Below are 19447 nucleotides of genomic sequence, written 5' to 3'. Positions count from 1 at the left end.
TGTATTTGTCCCATCTCCTGTTGTTCTTTTTTTCTTCTTTCTCGGTCTTTATATGATTCTAGCTCATCTTCTTTGTTGTCTTATTAGCTATACCTCTTTATTTTAGCTTTTCTAGTGGTTGCTTTTGAGTTTATACAACACATCTTTAACTTATAAATCTACTTTTAAGTAATACTATACCATATCTTTTATCATATAAGAACCTTACATCTGTATACTTTCATTCCCCCTTCCCGGCTTTTGTGGTATTTTTGTCATACATTCTGTTTCCATATATGTTATAAACTTCACAATATGTTTTTCTATTTTTGTTTTAAACAATGATCTTGTAAAGAGATTTTATATTTACCTGCATATTTACCATTTCTGTTGCTCTACACTCCTTTGTGAAGATTCTGATTTCCATTATTTGGTATTCTCCATGAAGGACTTCCTTTAACACTTCTTGTACAATAGGTCTATTGGTAATAGCCTCTTTTAGCTCTTCCATTTCTGAAAAAGCATTTTGCTTTCGAAACATATTTTTACTACATATAAAATATAAGTCGATGGTTTTTTTCCAGTAATTTAAAGATCCACTGCACTGATTTGTGCCTTGAATTCTTTTGATAAGAAGTCTGCTGTTATTCTTATATTTTTTCCTCAGTATAAAATGTGCATTTTTCCCCCTCTGGTTGCTTTTAAGATTCTTCTCTTTAGCTTTAGTGTTAAGCAATTTGATTAAGATGATTATATTGTTCCTTAATGTAGTTTTCATCATGTTTTCTGCAACTGGAACTCATTTAACTTCGTGAACATAGAAATTTATACTTCTCATTAAGTTTATAAAATTTTTGATCACTGAGTTTTCAAATATTTATTTACTCACCTCTCCTCTCCTTTCGTGACTTCAATTACAGAGGTAGGCTGACGAACATCCCACGGCTCAATCATGTGCTGTTCATTTAATTTTTCAGTCTTTCCTCTTTGTGTTTCATTGTGGATAGTTTCTATTGCTGTGTTTTTAAGTTTACTAATTTTAATTTCTTCTTCAGCAGTGTCTAGTCTGCCCTTAATTTCATCCAGTATATTTTTCATTTCATTGTCATTTTCATTTCTTGAAGTTTGACTTGGTTCTTTTTATTTTCCATGTATGTCCTTAACATGTTCATGCCCTGATCCTGTTAAGGCTTTCTTTTAAGCTTGACAGGTAGGATCAGAGCAGTCTGAATTTATGAATAACCTGGAGCAGTAGAGACAATGTGCCTCTAGTTCACTCTAGCTGGTAAGAATACAAATTATGGGGGCATCTGGGTGGCTCAGCTGGTTAAGCGTCTGACTTCAGCTCAGGTCATGATCTTGCGGTCCGTGAGTTCGAGCCCCGCGTCGGGCTCTGTGCAGACAGCTCAGAGCCTAGAGCCTATTTCAGATTCTGTGTCTACCTCTCTCTCTGCCCCTCCCCTGCTCATGCTCTGTCTCTCTCTCTGTCTCCGAAATAAATAAACGTTAAAAAATATTAAAAAAAAAAAAAAAGAATACAAATTATGTCTGGCCCTGTGAGAAGTGCTTTACCCGTACCTTTCCAGTGCTTTTCTCACGTACACACACTGATATACTAGTCAGCTGAAGACACAGTGGGAACCACCAGCATATTTCCAGAGTTGTTTTATTTCCAGTAATTTGTTTGCAAATTCTAATCATCATGACCTTCCCCCATTCTCAACTCTGTCTCTTCAACTCAGGGAAACCTCTAGGTTCAGTTTTGGTTTCCCCTACCTGCACTATGGCCTGGAAACACCATACAGTAAAGTAGAGCAATCACAGAGCTCATCTTCTCTGCCCCACTGCCCTTTTTCTTTCTTGTTTTACTTACTTCATTTTGACATCTAGCTATTTAAAGCAAACCAATGTGTTAGTGTCGCAAAGCTGCTGTAAAAACGTACCATAAACTGGGTGGCTTAAACAACAGAAATATATTGTCCCACAGTCCTGGAGGTTGGAAGTCCAAAATCAAGGTGTTGGCAGAACTGGTTCCATTTGAGGGCTTTACTGTAAAGGGAGGATTTGTTCTACCTTGACTTGTAGGTGCTCATCTTCTCCTTGTCTCTCTACATCATCTTTATGAATGTCTGTGTCCAAACTTCCCCTTCTTATGAGGACATCAGTTATACTGGATTAGGGCTCATTCTAATGGCCTCATTAAATTTGATTGCCTCTATAAAGACCCTAAAATCAGCCCTAAAATCCTATTGATAATTGTTAAATTGATGTCTATAAAAATCAGTTTAGTATAATGGCTAGAGGTGAGGACAGTGGAATCAGACTGCCTGGGTTTGATTATGGTGCTACCACTTCCTAGTTCTTTGTCTTAATATCCTCATCTATTAAAACATCTATGAACATACTAATTTTATAGAAATAGTGTAAAAATACATAGTGCCTGCTAAATAATATACCTTCACTAAATGTTATAATGTTAAACTTAATATAACTAACAATAAATGTTAGTTAACACAGTAATTAGAAAAAATCTCATCATTAGAACATGAGTAGTTACCTAAACCAACAGAGAGCTTGAATGGCCTTGATGAAGGAGATTAGAGAATTTACATACAAAGACCACTTCATTGATTCCATTTTCCATGATGTCAGAAGTACTATCTTCTAGCTTTTTAAGCTTAAAGTCTTTCCTTAGTGGCCCCCTCTCTCTACATTTTTACATATAGCTGCCAAAGCTCAGTTTTCTAAACCTCACTTTAAGTCACTTTTCTGCTTCAGAATCTATAAAATCTACTTACAGATTGCCATATTAAAATCTAGATTCCTTTGCTGGTTTCTGAAGACTTTTGAAAACCCAGCAGTGTCTTGGCACAACTTTATCTCCTAGTCTACTTTACACTTGATCTTAGACGGAAGACCGAGAAGTGATCTCTCCTAGTCTACTTTAGCCTCTTCTTTACTGGGCAGGCTATTGTCTTCTATCCTCCTTTCAAGACATGTCCATTCCGGGGGGATTTCCACCCTTTTCACTTGTTATTTTCCACCCTTCTCTTTCTAGTGCCTAAATAGCATTCATTGTCCAGTTCAAATCTTTCATTCATTTACACTTATTTACATGAACATTTATAAACATGTCTTCCATGGAACATGCTGCTCTGGCTGTTAAGGATTCAGGATCAACTGGAAGTAAAGGAACATTCCTGACTGCTGCATTTACCAGAGCTCTCCTTTCTCTAAACCTTTAGTAAAATTGCAGTAAGTTTCAGTACTTATTTTTGTATTGTTTTATCTATATTAGTTCTGTTTCACGTCTTCATTCAGTAGATATTTTTTGTACAATTATTCTTTACTAGGCAGTCTGCTAATGATACAGTGGTAAACAAGACAGACATAGTTCCTCATGGAAATAAAAGTCTGGTAGAGAAAACAGTGACGAAGGTTCAATTACAGATGTAATGAGTATTACACAATGTGTAGTACCTAGAGATGTTTATAAGAGGGAGAATTACCCCAGTTGCTTATCTGACAAAATGTCATCTACGCTGATTCCTGAAAAATGAGTATGAGTTAGATAAGCAATGAATAGGGAAAGTATGCATCAATAAGGAAATAGCTTGTGCAAAAGCTTTAGGGCAAAAGAGAATATAATTGAGAGAATAAGGAAGACTATGGGTATCAACAAAGAATAATAAGTAAGAGGAAAAATGGAATAATGCCATGAATAAAAGAAATGACCTTTTCAACTACAAAGTGAAGCAGAATTATTAGCCACAACATAACTCAGATGTCAAAGAATTGTGAGAGAAAAAAAGTGAGACTTGAAATAAACAAACATAAAATATGACTTGAAATAAAAACTGAATTAGAAGGAAATCAGTCTGCCAAATCAGATAAGAAAAATAAGTGATATATAGCTGGTAAACTTTATTGAAAACAAACTGTAATAAAGAATAAGAAATACAGTTACTGTTTTTGAAAAAAGATATCTGAACCTGCACAACCGTAAACCTAGGGGACAGATAAAGACAGATAATATTAATGGCAGTTGTTGTCATAAATGTCTAGGTGTTACTGAAAAAACTATGGAGGCCTCACAGCTTTTTACAGATGTACCTTTATAAACAAATACAAAACACCATCTTGGAAACACCAAGGATGTTGAGGATGACATCTGATCATCTTACTTCTGGACAATATGCCACAACTTCTTGCCACAAGGCAAGCATAATGTTCTTATTCATCTTTGTATCTCACACCACAGAATATATTTAATGAATGTGAAATAATAAACGTTCAAATTTGAGAAATAAATGTATTTTCAAAGCATCTCTTTTAAGAGTATTTAGGGCACAAATATATGAAAATAGTTCATTTTAAAGATGTGACTCTACCTAACCTAGTCTAATAGTGTTTGATATTCCAAGATAGGACTATCTCACAAATAAAATCTGCTAATTGTATCACAGGTAAAAAAATAAATAAATAAAGCACACATTCTAGCTACTATTTTCTAGTGTCCAGAAAAAAGTCATTGCACTAAATGCCATAGGTAAAATCTTCACATAGGTTGTTCTCATAATGGTAAGCCCTAAATTAATAAATCCAGTAAGACATTTACGTGATTCTAGGAGAAAGTACAAAATGTTTATCGAATGTACAAATGAATAAGTGGATAAAAGGCTGAATGAAGGGGAAAAAAAGAAAGAAGGAAAAAAATGAAAAACAAAGAGAGAGGGAAGGAGGAAATTACTTTATACCAGGAAATAGTGGAAGGAGTAATTGGGAAGTTTCCATCCTGTCTAATAAAACAACAAATTTTAACCATTATTATAACAAACTAAGTTTCAAAATAAGATTTTTCTTTTCTTTTTTTTTTTTTTTAAGATTTTTCTTTTAAACCACAATGATAATACTATTAGACATTTTAGAAAGGATTTTAAGAAATTTAAATTTAAGAAAGGCTTCACAGGGCAAATAGGCAATGAATAGTTTACATAATTCTGTTAATGTATGTGTAGTATGCAAAATTTCATTTTAGTTATAAAACACAGCTTAATTCAAGACAAAAACATTCATTTGCTTTTGAAACCTTAATTAAAATTCATTTTGGGAGTTAATGGTTAGACGTTAAGTATAGTCCAAAACAAGGTATACTTACAATAAGAGGGGAAAATGAAAAGATCCCACCACTAATATTACAGATATAAAGTTAATTTTATACCTTAATCAAAATGTAAATCTATCACTGATTATCAAAAGCACACTCAATGATACATCTAATGACTAAGTAAATCACATATATAACATCTTGATTTTCTGTCATGAAATTCCTCATCCTTGATCTAAGTCATACAGTATTATGAGCTGATTTCACTGTCAATTAACTAAAAAATGAAATTTACATATAATAACAATATTTTCCATCTTCAATTATGTATTTAACAATGAAAAACATTCCTTCATGGTAAATCTTACCTCATTGTATCTGTTGCTGGGAATTTTGATACTGGTTTTCCGAACTTCCATATCAACCACCAGACCTTGAACTACTGGCAATGTATACTGGTAATTTCTGAAGTCCTGGGCAAAAGCAGATTGAAATGGAATAAAGAATTCATCAATGGTAAGATCTGACTGATAGTAGTAAAATCAGAACAAAAGGAAAGAATGTGAAAATTAAAAGAACTCATTTATTTAAATAATAAGGAAATGTATAATGAAAACTCTTATATGTATATTCTAGCTCTCCAATTAGACTATAAACTCTTATAAGGAAGAAGACCAGTTGCATATACCCTCTATATATTATATTAAACAAATATTTGAATGCTTATTCTGCTTTAACACCACTTAACATTTTCTGGATGTTACCTGCCTCCTCCCTCTAAAGTAAGCTCCAAGAAGGTATGGACTCTCACTTGTCTTCTTCTTGTTATATCCCAAATGCCTGGAACAGCCTAGGCACCCAATGAATATTTGTAGGGTAAAACATACATATACACACACCACATCCAGTGTGGCTGAAGCAAAGTGATGAAGAATGCAAGGAGCTGATGTCAAAGTGACAGCATACAGCTAGATTTCATATGGTCTTGGAGACTACCACAAACACCTGTGCCTTTACTGTGAGATTTCTGACCTATTTTAACAGATCTCTCTGGCTTCTCTGTAAATAGATGGTAAGAGAACAAGAATAGAAGGAAGGAGATCAGATAAATGTAACAAAAATAATTCAGGCAAGAGACAGTGATACTTTAGACCAAAGTGTTACCAATTCAAAAAGTGGTGAGAAGTTATCAGATTCCGGGTACATTTTGAAGGGGAAACTGAGAATATTTGTCACTGGATTGAATATGGAATGTGGAAAAAAAAGCAAAATCAAAGATGATTATGAATTATATGGACTGGGCAACTACAAGACTGCCATTTACTGAGAGGCAGAACACAGTGGGAAAGGGAAGGTAGCTAGTCAGAAGGCTGCAGGAGAAGAACCAAGAAAGAAAGGTGTCCAAAGAAACTAAGAAATGAAAATGTATAGATACGGGTAAGTTGGATGTAACTGTGTGAAAATTATCTTCTGATTGCTTCTATTTACTCAGGGAAACTGGGGCTGGGACATCAGCAAAACGTGAGAATAGGAGAGGAGACACTGGAAATTTGAGAAAACATGAGAATAGGAATGGGTTATGGACCAGGAAAGATTGTCAGGTAGGTCTGAGAGTTTCCTAATGGTATTGGTCATGAATCTAAAGTGAGACTGGGGGTGCCTGGGTGCTGAGTTGGTTGAGCATCTGACTTCGCCTCAGATCATGATCTTGCGGTTCGTGGGTTCGAGCCCCGTGTCGGGCTCTGTGCTGACAGCTCAGAGCCTGGAGCCTGCTTCCAATTCTGTGTCTCCCTCTCTCTCTCTCTCTGCCCCTCTCCTGCTCACATTTTGTTTCTGTCTCTCAAAAATAAATAAATATTAAAAAAAAATTTTTTAAAGTAAGACCAGTAAATAGGTGACTCTTTTTGTTTTCATCCACATGCAGGCCTGGATAAAGTTACAAATGAAGGAAGAAGTAGATCCACACAGGTATGTCAACTGACTTTTGATAAGGGTGTAAAGGCGAGTAAATGAAGAAAGGATAGTCTTTTTAACAAATGGTACTAAAACAATTGGACATATGAACGAAGGGTTTCTAGCAATGTCTCACAATCATAAAATTTAACTAAAAATGAACCACAGAACTAAATATAAGGCATAAAAATAAAACCATAAGCCTTCTACAAAGAAACATGGGAGAAAATATTTGTGATGTCATTCTAGTCAATAAGTTCTTAGATATCATATAAAAAGCATGCTCCATAGAAAATTAATAAATTATACTTCAACAAAATGAAAAATTTTTGTTCTGTGAAAGACACTGTTAACAGAATAAAAAGAGAGACCATAGACTAGGAGAAAATATAACAAATGATACAAATCTATCAAAGGACTTACATTTAGAATACATGAAAAACTCTCAAAACTCAACAAGAAAACAACAACCATATTTTTAAATGGGCAAAATCTGAGTATTCACTAAAGAAGATATAAAGAGGGCAAATTAGCACATGAAAAATGCTCTGAATCACTCATCTTAAGAAACAAAGAAGTTAAAATCACAAAGGTTAAAACCACTAAACTCCTACTGGAATTGTAAAAATTGAAAACAAAAGAGTAATAAATACTGGGCAAAAAAAGAATTCTTGTATGTTACTTGTGAATGTAAACTGCTACAGGCATGTTGGAAAACAATTTCACAGTTCTTTATAACATTAAATGTACAATATGGCAAAACTAAGGTTCACACAAAATTTCATACATGAATGTTTACAGCAGCTTTATTCATAGTCACCAAAAACTAGAAACAACCCACAGATCCATCTACAGGTAAACAGACAAACTGTGGTTCATAATGCAACTGAATACTATATAGCAATAAAGACGAACGAACTACTGATGCTGAAGTTTACCAGAATATGCCACCCCAAAATATGCCTCTGTTATTCACTGTTTGGCCAGTCTAATTTTTAGGGCCTCAGCCAAAGAACCAAAGATGAGTACAGGAAAAAGATTTTTATTTCCTTAACAATATACGTAACAACAAAGATGAACCGGAAATGCATGATGATGAGTGAAAGAAGCCAGACTGAAACAGCTACGTACTGCATAATTCCAATTATATGATAATCTAAAAAAGCTAAAACTGTAGGGAAAGAGGGTCAATGGTTACCAGACATTAGGGGTGCACCAGCAAATTTTCTGGAATGATAGAACTCTTCTGTATCCCAATTGCAACAGTGGTAGTAACATAACTCTACGTTTGTCAAAACTCTTAGAAGTATACTCCATAAAAGGTGAACTTTACTGTATATAAATTTAAAAAAGTTTTTTTTAATTAAGAGGTAGATTTAACCAGGGTTTACATTTTGCTGGGCTAATAAAACAGAGGGTAAGATACAGAAAGGACCTGGAATCATTTAAAATAAAAGTGATTTTAATGATGAAACCATGGAATCTTAAGATAGGAAAGGAGAAAAATAGAGGGAGTGAGAGGTAGTAGAAAAGTGTTGGAATCAATAGATTGGTAAATTCTGTTAAACTAGAGACAGAGAAGGTGGTAAAAGGGTTCAAAACAAGTCTCTTCCATATGTGCTATTTTGGTATGTGGACTCTTTTGAGCTGAAGGCAATTAAGACCCTGCAGGGTCAAGAGAACTTTTGCCCTGTCTTAACTACCTAGAAGAATCTAAATTGGGGGTCTTTCTCAGAATTAGAGTTATTATTAGAGATAAATTTTATCTGAGTGACCCATCTGTATGGTAGGGCATACATCTAATTGCCAAGCAGCTGCTCTTCTTATTGCCCTGTAAATTGCTCTCCTCCCTTTGGCAGCCCCAGGCCCCTATGCCATTCTTCAGCTCAGGAGGAATTTTACCTTTCTGTCTATGAACCCCTCATGTATGTGAGGTTTTCATATGTACAAAGTTAGATTTAATTTTCTCCTGTTAATCTGTCTTATGTCAATTTAATTTTTAGACTAGCTAGAAGAATCTTTGAAAAACAGAGAAAAATTTTCCTCTCTGACAGTGGAGATGGAGAATAAGATGCTTCAGGAGATATTCCACCAGAAGTTTGTCTAAATGAACTGATACAGGCAATAAAAACCATAGGCTTCTGTTACTGGATTACAGGATAAATATCTCCTTTTCTTTCCAAAGCAGATTACAATCGGTAAAATAAATAAATAAATAAGTAAGTAAGTAAGTAAGTAAGTAAGTAAGTAAGTAAATAATCTTGTCAGGGTGCCTGGGTGGCTCAATTAAGTGTCCAACTCTTGATTTTGGCTTGAGTCATGATCCTACGGCTCATGGGATCAAGCACAGCATCAGGCTTTGCGCTAACAGTGAGGAGCCTTCTTGGGATTTTCCCTCTCTCTCTCTCTGCCCCTCCCCTGCTCATTCTCTCTCTCTCTCTCCCTCCCTCCCAATAAATAAACTTAAAAAAAAAATTATCTCGTCAAAAATGTGACTAAAAACTAAAGTTACCAGGAGTGACAAAGTGATGGGGACTGAAGTAGAAGGAGGGAAATGGAGAGGGAGAAAGAGACAGAGAGACAGAGAGACAGAGAGACAGAGACACACAGAGAGAGAGAGAGAGAGGGAGGGAGGGAAAGGAAGATAAAGCGGGAGAGGGCGATCTTATAGATTAAAATATAATTTTAAAATTTTCACTTCTGGGAGTGCCTAGCTGGCTCAGTTGGTAGAGCATGTGACTCTTGATCTCTGGTCATGAGTTCAAGCCCAACACTGGGGATAGAGATTACTTAAGAAAATAAAAAATAAATTAAAAAAATAAAATTTCCATTTCAGGACAAAATAGAGAAAAGGGGACTGAATTTACCTTCCTGCCTGAAACAACCCAAAACTACACAGAACATATGAAACAATGATTTTCAAGACACTGAACCTCAGACAAAAAAGGACAGTGATCCTTAAAAGGCAGGAAGCAAACAAGATGAGCTCTGTGATTGTACAGGTTATGCCTCTAGAGAGTTTACAAGCTCAGGTGCAGGAAGGGAGAACCCAGGCAGAGGTTGACAGATTTCCTGAGTTGAGGAAACAAAACCAAGACTCCAGGAAAACCACGGTAGCTATACTTCACAGGACAGAGCATCAGAGAGGAAAAAACTGCAAAGAACTCCAAAGACTTGCAGAGGGTCTCACTCCAGAATTCAGAAAAGTTCTGATTAGCAAATGTGTCTGAGGAAACTTCTTGAGGCCGGTGAAAAAACTATTTGAAATGATTATCAGGAACACTGTCTGGTACACAGGTCTGGGAATAGTGCCTACTCCTAAAAACCACAGAGGAAAACCTCATATTCCATGAGCATTAGGTAGAGTATTACTGTATAATAAACAATTTCACTGGACTTTGCTCCTGGTTCCTGAGAGGTAGCCTCTAAACCCTTGGAATTTCCTGAGTGATAGGAGTGTCTGTTATTCAGTGGTGGATCCCTGATAGTCTATGTTAATTTAGTGAATCATAATAGGTCCCTAGATAGTTTATCCTAACAAGATGACCCAAGGTGGGAGCTAGCCATCCTAGAAAGATCAGCCATGTGATAAGAGGATGGGGCTTTGAGGCACATGATATCAGGGGGCTCAAGACTGAGTTCAATCACATGACCAATGACTCAATCATCATGCCTAATAAGGAAACTCCAATAAAAACTCAGGACACAAAAGCTCCGGTGTTTATTCTGTGCATATTGTTATATATCAACATACCAGCAGGGTGACATGTCCCAGAGGGCACAGAAGCTTCTTGGGTGGGGCCCTCCCAGACTTTGTACTCTGTGACTCTTCTCTCCACTGGCCCTGATTTGTATTTCCTTTACTACAATAAAACTGTAATCTATACTATATAGTATAGTATATATACTTTGCTGAGTTCTGTGAATAATTCTAGTGAATTATCAAAACTGAGAGAGTAGTGGGAATGCTAACATTTGTATCCAGTTAGTCAGAAGTATGCGTAGCCTGGGACTTGACCCTGGTGTCTGAAGTAACAACAGTCTGGTAAAGAAATGTGCCTTTAATCTGTGAAGTTTGGCCTAATTCCAAATAGGGCCCAAAGTCATTACAAGTACTCCGAAGGGTCTTGCCTTAATGCTGAGGAATAATCAGCACTACAGTAAACAAGACTTTGGTTCCACCTTACAAATCTTAAAAATCAAGACTTGCAAGAATCAAACTACTTCTAGGTAAATTAACTGCCTTACTTGTAACAGAACTCAAGTTTACAGGAATACAAAAATACTCACCACGCAGCAAGGTAAAATCATAATATTTGGCTTCCAGTAAAAATTTAAAAATATCGGGGCACCTGGGTGGCTCAGTCAGTTAAGTGTCCAATTCTTGATTTTGGCTTGGGTCATGCTCTTACTGTTCGTGAGTTCCAGTCCCACACTGGGCTCTGTGCTGATGGTGTGGGTCCTGCTTGGGATTCTCTGTGTCCCTTTCTCTGTGCCCCTCCCTGCTCATTTTCTCTCTCAAAAATAAATAAATAAACATTAAAAAATTTTTAAGGGGCACATAGATGGCTCAGTCGGTTAAGCGTCCAACTTTGGCTCAGATCATGATCTCATGGTTTGTGAGCTTGAGACCCACAAGCTCTCTGATTCAGGCTCTGAATCAGCTCAGAGCCCACTTCAGATTCTGTGTCTCCCCCTCTCTTTGCCCTTCCCCTGCTTACGCTTGCTGTCTCTCTCTCTCACACAAAATAAACATTAAAAAAAATTTTTTTTTAAATACCAAGCATGCAAAAGCAGGAAAATACAACTCAAAATAAGAGGGGGAAGGTGCCTGGGTGGCTCAGCTGGGTAAGCATCCAACTCTTGATCTTGGCTCAGGTCATGATCTCAGCTCAGGTCATGATCTCACAGTTTGTGAGATGGAGCCCTGCGCTGGGCTCTGTGCTGACAGCACAGAACCTGCTTGGGATTCTCTTTCTCCATGTCTCTCCTCCCCTCCTCCACTTGCACATGTGCTCACGCTCTCTCACTCTCTCTCTAAAATAAATAAACTTAAAAAAAAAAAAGAGGGAGAATTAATCAATGGAAACTGAGCCAGAACTGATAGAGATGTTAGAATTACCAACAAGGACACTATAGTAGTTACTATATATTCCAGATATTCAAAAAATTAAGCACAAGGAGGATATAGAAAAAGACCTAAGTCAAATTTCTAGAGATGAAAATGACAATGTTTGAGATAACCCCCCAAAAAAGATGTACTTGACAGTTTTAACAATGCAAAATAAAATTGTTGAACAATAATAACTGTCCAAAATGAAACACAGAGGGAAAAAAAGGAGTATTAGTCAGCTGTGAAACAATTTCAAGAGCCTAATATGTCTATAACACAGAGTCCTTGAAGGAGAAGAGGGAGAGGAAAGAAAATGTTCTTTGATGAAAATTATAAACTCACAAAAATAAGAAGCTCAACGAACTCCAAGTATAAGAAACATGGGGAAAAAAAAACAACAACCCTATATCAAGGTACATAATCAAAGTGCTCAAAACCAGTGATAAAAAGAAATACCTTAGAGCAACCAGAGAAGGAAAAAGCATTATATACAGAGGAACAAAGAGGGAAAATAAAGTCCTCGTCTGAAACAATGCAAACGAGAAGAAACAGTAGAGCGATTATTATTCATCTTTAAGGCACTCAAAGAATACAACTATCAACCTAGAATTCTACATCCAGCAAAAATATCTTTCAAATATGAAAGTAAAATAAAGATGTTAGAAATATAAATGCTGAATTCCTCACCAGCAGACCCACACTACAAGAAATGTTACTGGAAATCTTTCAGGCAGAAGGGAAATGACACCAGATGGAAATACAGATTTATACAAAGAAATGAAGATCACTGGAAATGGCAACTACATAAGTAAAGCTACAAGAGCTTTTCTTATTATTTAAATCTCTTCAAAAGATAACTGAAACTACAACTACAATGGCAAGACAGAGTGAGGAAATAAATCTAGTCCCAAAAAGCAAGTAAAAAGCTGGGTAAATTTTTTTTTTTTTTAAGTTTACTTATTTATTTTGAGAAAGAGAGAATGAGTGGGGAATAGGCAGAGAGAGGAGAGAGAGTGAATCCCAAGTAGGTTCTGCACTGTCAGTGTGGAGATCATGACCTGAGCCAAAATCAAGAGTTGGATGCTTAACTGACTGAGCCACCAAGGTGCCCCTGGGTAAATGGTTTTTTAAAACACAATCATTACAATGCTCTGGAATTAGACCAAAAGCATATAACACACTGAGATGAGTTTCTTCATGAAAACTACCGAACTTCAAGCAAGAACAGTAGAGCTGAGTCTGTGCTCTTCTTGCTTGGGGCTGTGCCCTAGCCTTCTTAGGTAGTTCAAGGTAGTCTATGAAATAAACTCTGCTACTTGAAGGATCTTACTTGATTTGGAGTGGTGTCAGCTACAGTGGTAATTTCAATGGTTAGTGAAAAGGGAGGGCCAGCAGCTCAGTTAGCCTGAGGTTTGAGGTAAGTAATGAGCAGGCACACTAGCCAAAGATTTAATGAGGAGTTCTGGGAGGTGAGATAGCCATAGAGAGCTTCATAAACTCTCCAAATACCCAGAATTGTCCTTAGTCGGTGCACACATACAGCAGAGCCTGTGCATGTGCAAAGGAACATGGGAGATCCTAGCAGAAAGGAAACAAAGTATGAATCCCAGTCCATACACAGATTTATCATAAAAGAATGAATGACTTACTGGCTTGAGATATTTGAACACAATCTTTGACCAATCTTGGGCTAAACAATAAGCTACACAGACAAAGAGGACACCTCTATGATGGCAAGCTTAAAATAAAAACAAAATAGAATGCTAGGTGCTTTAATTGTACATTACCTCTAGTCCTCACAATAATCCTGCAAGGTCACTTAGATAGTAAGTGTATATATAATCAAGGGCTGAAATCCTGTACTGTTTCACTCAAAAGCTCCATATATTTTCCAAAGAATATATGTATGTTTTTCGTTTCCTACAGCATAAATCTTCACCTGCCTGAAGCAGCAGAGGTATGGCTGTTAACAAAAAATGAAATCCTTCTCTTCCTTCTCCTGTACAAATCCCAGTAAGAAAAAAGTAAATAAAAATTCCCAACTTACTGCAAGAAGATTCATGATGGTATGTCCCGTCTCTCCAAACAATGGCTTCCGAAATCTGACACTGAACAGTGGGCATGGATAAACTATGGAAATGAAAAATAATCAGACGAAACTTGACAGCTTAAAATTTTGGCAAAAGAGGTGTCAAAGTTCATAAAGTTTTCAAAATGTAACTGTAATAAAGCATATGAAATTTAGGGCTCAAAAGTATTTAGCATGGTAGCATCACAGACAAATTCTGAGCCTTCTACAATAAATACCAAAGTAAATATTCTGATGACCAGATAAGCCTTTTGATGCAGCTTTCTCCAAAATGAACTATAACATCTTAGGAAGCACTCTTCTTCAAACTGGATTAATATGATCCAGGAAACAAACCTCTTCTAATTCCTCTGTATTCATTCTTATACTTCTCCCAACCAGGATCCTCCTTAGAAAAGCCAAACATGAGGTGGCCTATTAACTCGCTTACCTATTCCTTGAACTTTATGGAGTGAACTACCTATATAAGACAGGAAGATATACAAGTTCTTTCCTCTGGATACAACCCACTCCTTTCCCTACTTCATCTGGATAATTCAAATGCCTCTTTCACAATTCAGTCCAGAAACACTTTGTTCTAAGAAATATTTCTTATCCAACTCCTTCATTCTTGGTGAAGTTAGAGTCCATCTTCAAGCTCCAAAAGAACTTTGTTAACTTTGAGCATGTGTTTTAACACAATATACTACTATAATCATGATTTCTGTATGTCTTTCTTACAAAGGTTTCTAAGAGCCTGTAACATATCTTAGCTATTTCTGAATTCACAGGATTTGTTATAAATGGTAGACCTTTATTAAATTCTTATTGAATGAGCAAGGGAAAGAATGAAGCTGACTTGCTGAAAACATAAAATATACTGTTTTATAGTTTACAAAATAAGTTTTCATTATCGTTTTTGATCCTCTTAACAACCTTACATACTTACAGCTCGAGTCACTTGCCCAAAGTTACAGAGCTAGTAATTCACAGAGTTAAGAATCTTATTCAAATGGTCTGATTCCTAGACCTTGCAAGTTTGATTAGGTGAAGGTATAAGGTTTAAAAGAAAGCTTGCATTTAGGCCTTAATGTCTTAAAACTCTCAACTTAGTTGTACTGCTACCACCTTGAGCAAAAAAGCTCTTCTACTGCTCACTTTACCTAAAGTGATCTCTATACCATTAGTTTCCAGTATGTGTTACGTTATGCAAAATACAATTTGTCATACTATTTTCCAATAAAATTACCCAAAAATGTTCACTATAGATACTATAAAAAGTCACTTGTTAAATTCCAATTCATTTTTTCTGAAGATGAGCATATATTTATCAATGAACTATATAAAACCAGTAAGTCTACAAGGTAATAAATAATCACTAATTTCCTCAGTAGAGATTTTTAGTCCTTCACATTAGAGTCAAAATAAGTAAACACAATGGCCAAATTTAGCTTAGCTGTGTCAAAAGATTTCTGCTGAACTATATCACTGGGGGAGGGGGGGTTGCGGGCAGGGGGGGAATCTGAATATTTCAGGTCTTTATTTAGTCATCATGTCTTGGCCATATGGTGTAAAAGAAGCTATTTTACTACTTACGCCGATATTCAGCTCCAAGTCTCAACATTAGTCGGATGGGAAACACTTTAGCCCAAGGAGTTTCCCATTTCTGGATGAGAATCCCAAACAAGTAAGGTGGGGTTGGGAGTACCAGGTCTTGCAGTGACTGGTAGGTAGATGTCACATATAAGAATCCACCATGTTCTTTACTGCCAAGGAAACTCTGACTGAAGAAGGAATGTCCCAAGTTGCCCACAACATTTCCTAAAACAAAAAAGCTCATTAATTACTCCTCATCAATAAATCGATTATATTTTTTATAATCATTATTACTTAACACTGGGCCACACACTACCAAACACTAATTCCCAACCTTTCACTAAACATGAAAGACCCATGTTTACAAAGTTTTTAAAATAAATGATATTTATTAAATGAAAATTTGTTTTCCAATTTTATAAGGGCCTCTGGTGAGCATAAAATAGCTTATATTATCACACTGTAGAAGTCTGTCTAGCTAAAAGTAAAAAATATTAATGTCTTCCTTAGATTGTACAGCTTTACTGTATGAACTGTATATATGAGACCTTTAGAGGTCTCAGGATAAGAATTATTGCCTCAAAAGTCATGAAAAAAGTGTTAAGACTAGGTACCTGCTCTCACAGAGCTTACAATCTCATTGGGTGAATAAAGTCCATTCATGAACACAATGAATTAAGATAATAAGTACAGTTTTGTATGAGACATTAAAGGAAGAAAATCTATGGAGAAGGTAGGATTCATGCTTTGTACTTCTGGGTGAGACAAATATGAAACATAACTTAGGGCTTATTTAAATTCATATTAGTTTTTTTGTCTACTAAGCACCTTCTAATTCAAACATTTTTTAATGAAACAGTGACAAATCAGCTTTCATTAAGGAGACATTCTCCTCAGTTTAGAATTACAAAAAAGCAAAAAAGCTTCCCAACAGGAGCTGTCCATAATGGAATAGTAGACATGTTCCCTAGATATGTACAAGCTCCCTCTGATATCTCTGAAAGAAATAACAGCAAATACAGAGATCCTCACCAGAAAACTTAATGCTTCCTTTCCTTGAAAACTACTGTCTACTCATGCAACAGTTCAGTGATGGGTCACAGAATCCTTGAGTGAAGTAGGAAGCTATGTTGACAGCAGGGTCCGCAGGTGAAGGGAACACCTCCCCACAAAACTCACAGAAGCCTTGTGGCTGAGAGCCATGTTCACCTGCACATTATCATCTGCCAAATATATTTAGGGGCAGTACTCTTGCCCGAGGATTAACCAAATCTGGCTGCACGTTTGAGCTGCTGGGCCAGATCTATAAAAACAAAAAAATCCCCGTATCAAGGAAGGAGTATGTACTCTGGAAAAAAAAAAAAAATTCACAGATTGTGGAGTCACAGAAATATGGGTTTGAATACTAGTTCAATTACTATTATGTGATTTGGGGGCAAGTTATTTGACTTCTGTGAGCTTCAACGTCTGTGTAAAATGGGGGATTATAAATTTCAGACCTGTTGTGAAGAATAAATGATGGAATATATGTAAAATGCTTAACAGTACATGGTACTGTGTTCTCAAAAAGTTATAACTATTATTGTTATAATGCACATATACATATAATGATTAGCCAAACATTACAGAATTTTCTTTGCTTTATCAAAAATTTTAGAATAAGGTTTGTATAAATTTTCATCTTTTAACTTGGAGTAGGGGAAGAATGGGAGATAAAAGAGATGGAAGTTTTTTTTTTTCTGCCCACAATGGAGAGTACACAATAGCATTCCTCTAAAGTTCTAATGAGAGTATAATGTTTGTTTCGTAAGACAGCCCTAGTGCATACAACTCAAAGGTGACAACTATGTTGGCTTGGCCCACAAGGCATTCATTCATTATTCCTTTGGCATTTCTTTTTTTTTTTTTTTAATGTTTTTATTTATTTTTGAAGGAGAGAGAGACATGAGTGGGGGAGGAGCAGAGAGAGAGAGAGACATAGAATTTGAATCAGTCTCTAAGCTGTTAGCACAGAGCCTGACGTGGGGCTTGAACTCACGAACTGTGAGATCATGACCTGAGCTGAAGTCGGATGCTTAACCGCCTGAGCCACCCAGGCGCCCCAGCATTTCTTTATTAGAGACTGGAATCTATTACTGGTTATTTTTCCACAGATATTTATTCCCTTTTTGCTTCTACGACCTAACAACCTACTCCTCCTCATCCCATATCCCAATCAAATTCAGATTCGTCACTATGCTCCTTTATATTATAAAATATTTGTTATCCTTTAAGCATCTACTTTCTTTAAAAAAATTTTTTTTAACGTAAATCTCTATCAATCCTAATGAGTGATTTAATTTAGACTCTCATTTACCATCTCATCTAAAAACAAGTAGCATTTCACAGGTGTTAATACCGACAAAAATAAAACACTGGGTATGAGAATTCAACAAAGATAAGCTTTCACTGAAAACTTAATCCAGGGCTCTTGAACTCATAAAGCCTGTTATATGTTTGTTTACACAGGTACTTCTCTATGGGAACATTCAATACAATGAATCCACTGAATTAATTCTATACACCCCAAGACCACTGAAGAATCCATATAAATAAAATAGATACCAATTCATGCTTCTGTGTTTAAATGACCTGGCAAGGATGTCAAAGGTTTTGTACCAATTGTTTACAAGGCAATTTTACATGGCCTTAACCAGATAATCATCAGATCAGTGCCACTAGTTTAACAGAGCAGGTATCATTTCCCTGAACTTTGGGATTTTTATTTTACAGATGAAGAAACTGAAGCTTAGGAGTGGAAGTGAAGTGACTTGCAATATCATAACTGTCTTTAAAAGTATATAGTAATTTCCAATTTTCCATCTTAATCTGTAATTTAAACTTTGTTTTTCAAAGTGCTTGCAAAGAACTATCTTTAAATTCAATTCAAAAACAACTTAAATATCTATGCAACAACAGCTTCCTTTTGTTTCAAAGCATATTTATCAATCCTCACAACTAACTCAAATGGAGTTTTAAAGAAAGAACTATGAGGAAAAGGAACCCCATCCTTCCCAGCCCCCGCCAATTTTAAAAACAAGGGCCTTCCCCTCACACCCCTCTCCCCTCCCTTTTCTTTTTAATCAGGAACCAGCCCACGGCCAGGGCCTCACTGGGGCAGGGACACCCTGGGATGAGTTTCTCTGGGGCTTTATTTTGTTTCGTCGATGTTTTTTTCTCCCACAGTGGGGCTGCGGAGGGGTGGGGGCTTTACAGTCCTGCCCCGTCTCACTGCACTCTCTTCCCAACCCTACCCCTATTTTCGGTGATTTTTGTGTGAGAATATTAATATTAAAAATAAAATCAGAGAGGAGCGCCTGAGTGACTCAGTCGGTTGAGCGTCCAACTTCAGCTCAAGTCATGATCTCACAGTTTGTGTGTTCAAGCCTGTGTCAGGCTCTGTGCTGACAGCTTGGAGCCTGGAGCCTACTTGGATTCTGTGTCTCCCTCTCTGCCCCTCCCCCACCTGCACTTGTTTCTCTCTCTCTCAAAAATAAACATTTAAAAAAACTTTTAATAAAAAGATAAAATCAGAGAAAAAAATTCCGAACAAATGCCTCACTTATTTTAAGAAATATTAATATTCATGAAT

The 19447-nt window shown here is 36.3% G+C and overlaps 1 protein-coding gene across 4 annotated transcripts in view; it reads right to left on the bottom strand.

Moving 5' to 3' along the window:
* The window catches only part of ZFYVE9 (zinc finger FYVE-type containing 9), a 214777-nt gene that overhangs the window by 39858 nt on the left and 155472 nt on the right, over positions 1-19447 (bottom strand). For all 4 annotated transcript variants that reach the window (XM_045477396.1, XM_045477398.1, XM_045477400.1 and 1 more), the window contains 3 exons: positions 15817-16041; positions 14200-14282; positions 5455-5559 (listed from right to left, as the gene is read on the bottom strand). In XM_045477396.1, the coding sequence (XP_045333352.1) occupies positions 5455-5559; positions 14200-14282; positions 15817-16041 (413 nt within the window). The remainder of the gene's footprint in view (positions 1-5454; positions 5560-14199; positions 14283-15816; positions 16042-19447) is intronic.

Source organism: Leopardus geoffroyi, chromosome C1 (assembly GCF_018350155.1).
Source record: "Leopardus geoffroyi isolate Oge1 chromosome C1, O.geoffroyi_Oge1_pat1.0, whole genome shotgun sequence".
Taxonomy (NCBI): domain Eukaryota; kingdom Metazoa; phylum Chordata; class Mammalia; order Carnivora; family Felidae; genus Leopardus; species Leopardus geoffroyi.
The sequence above is the reverse complement of the archived record's forward strand: the minus strand, read 5'-3'. Positions and strand labels throughout refer to the sequence as shown.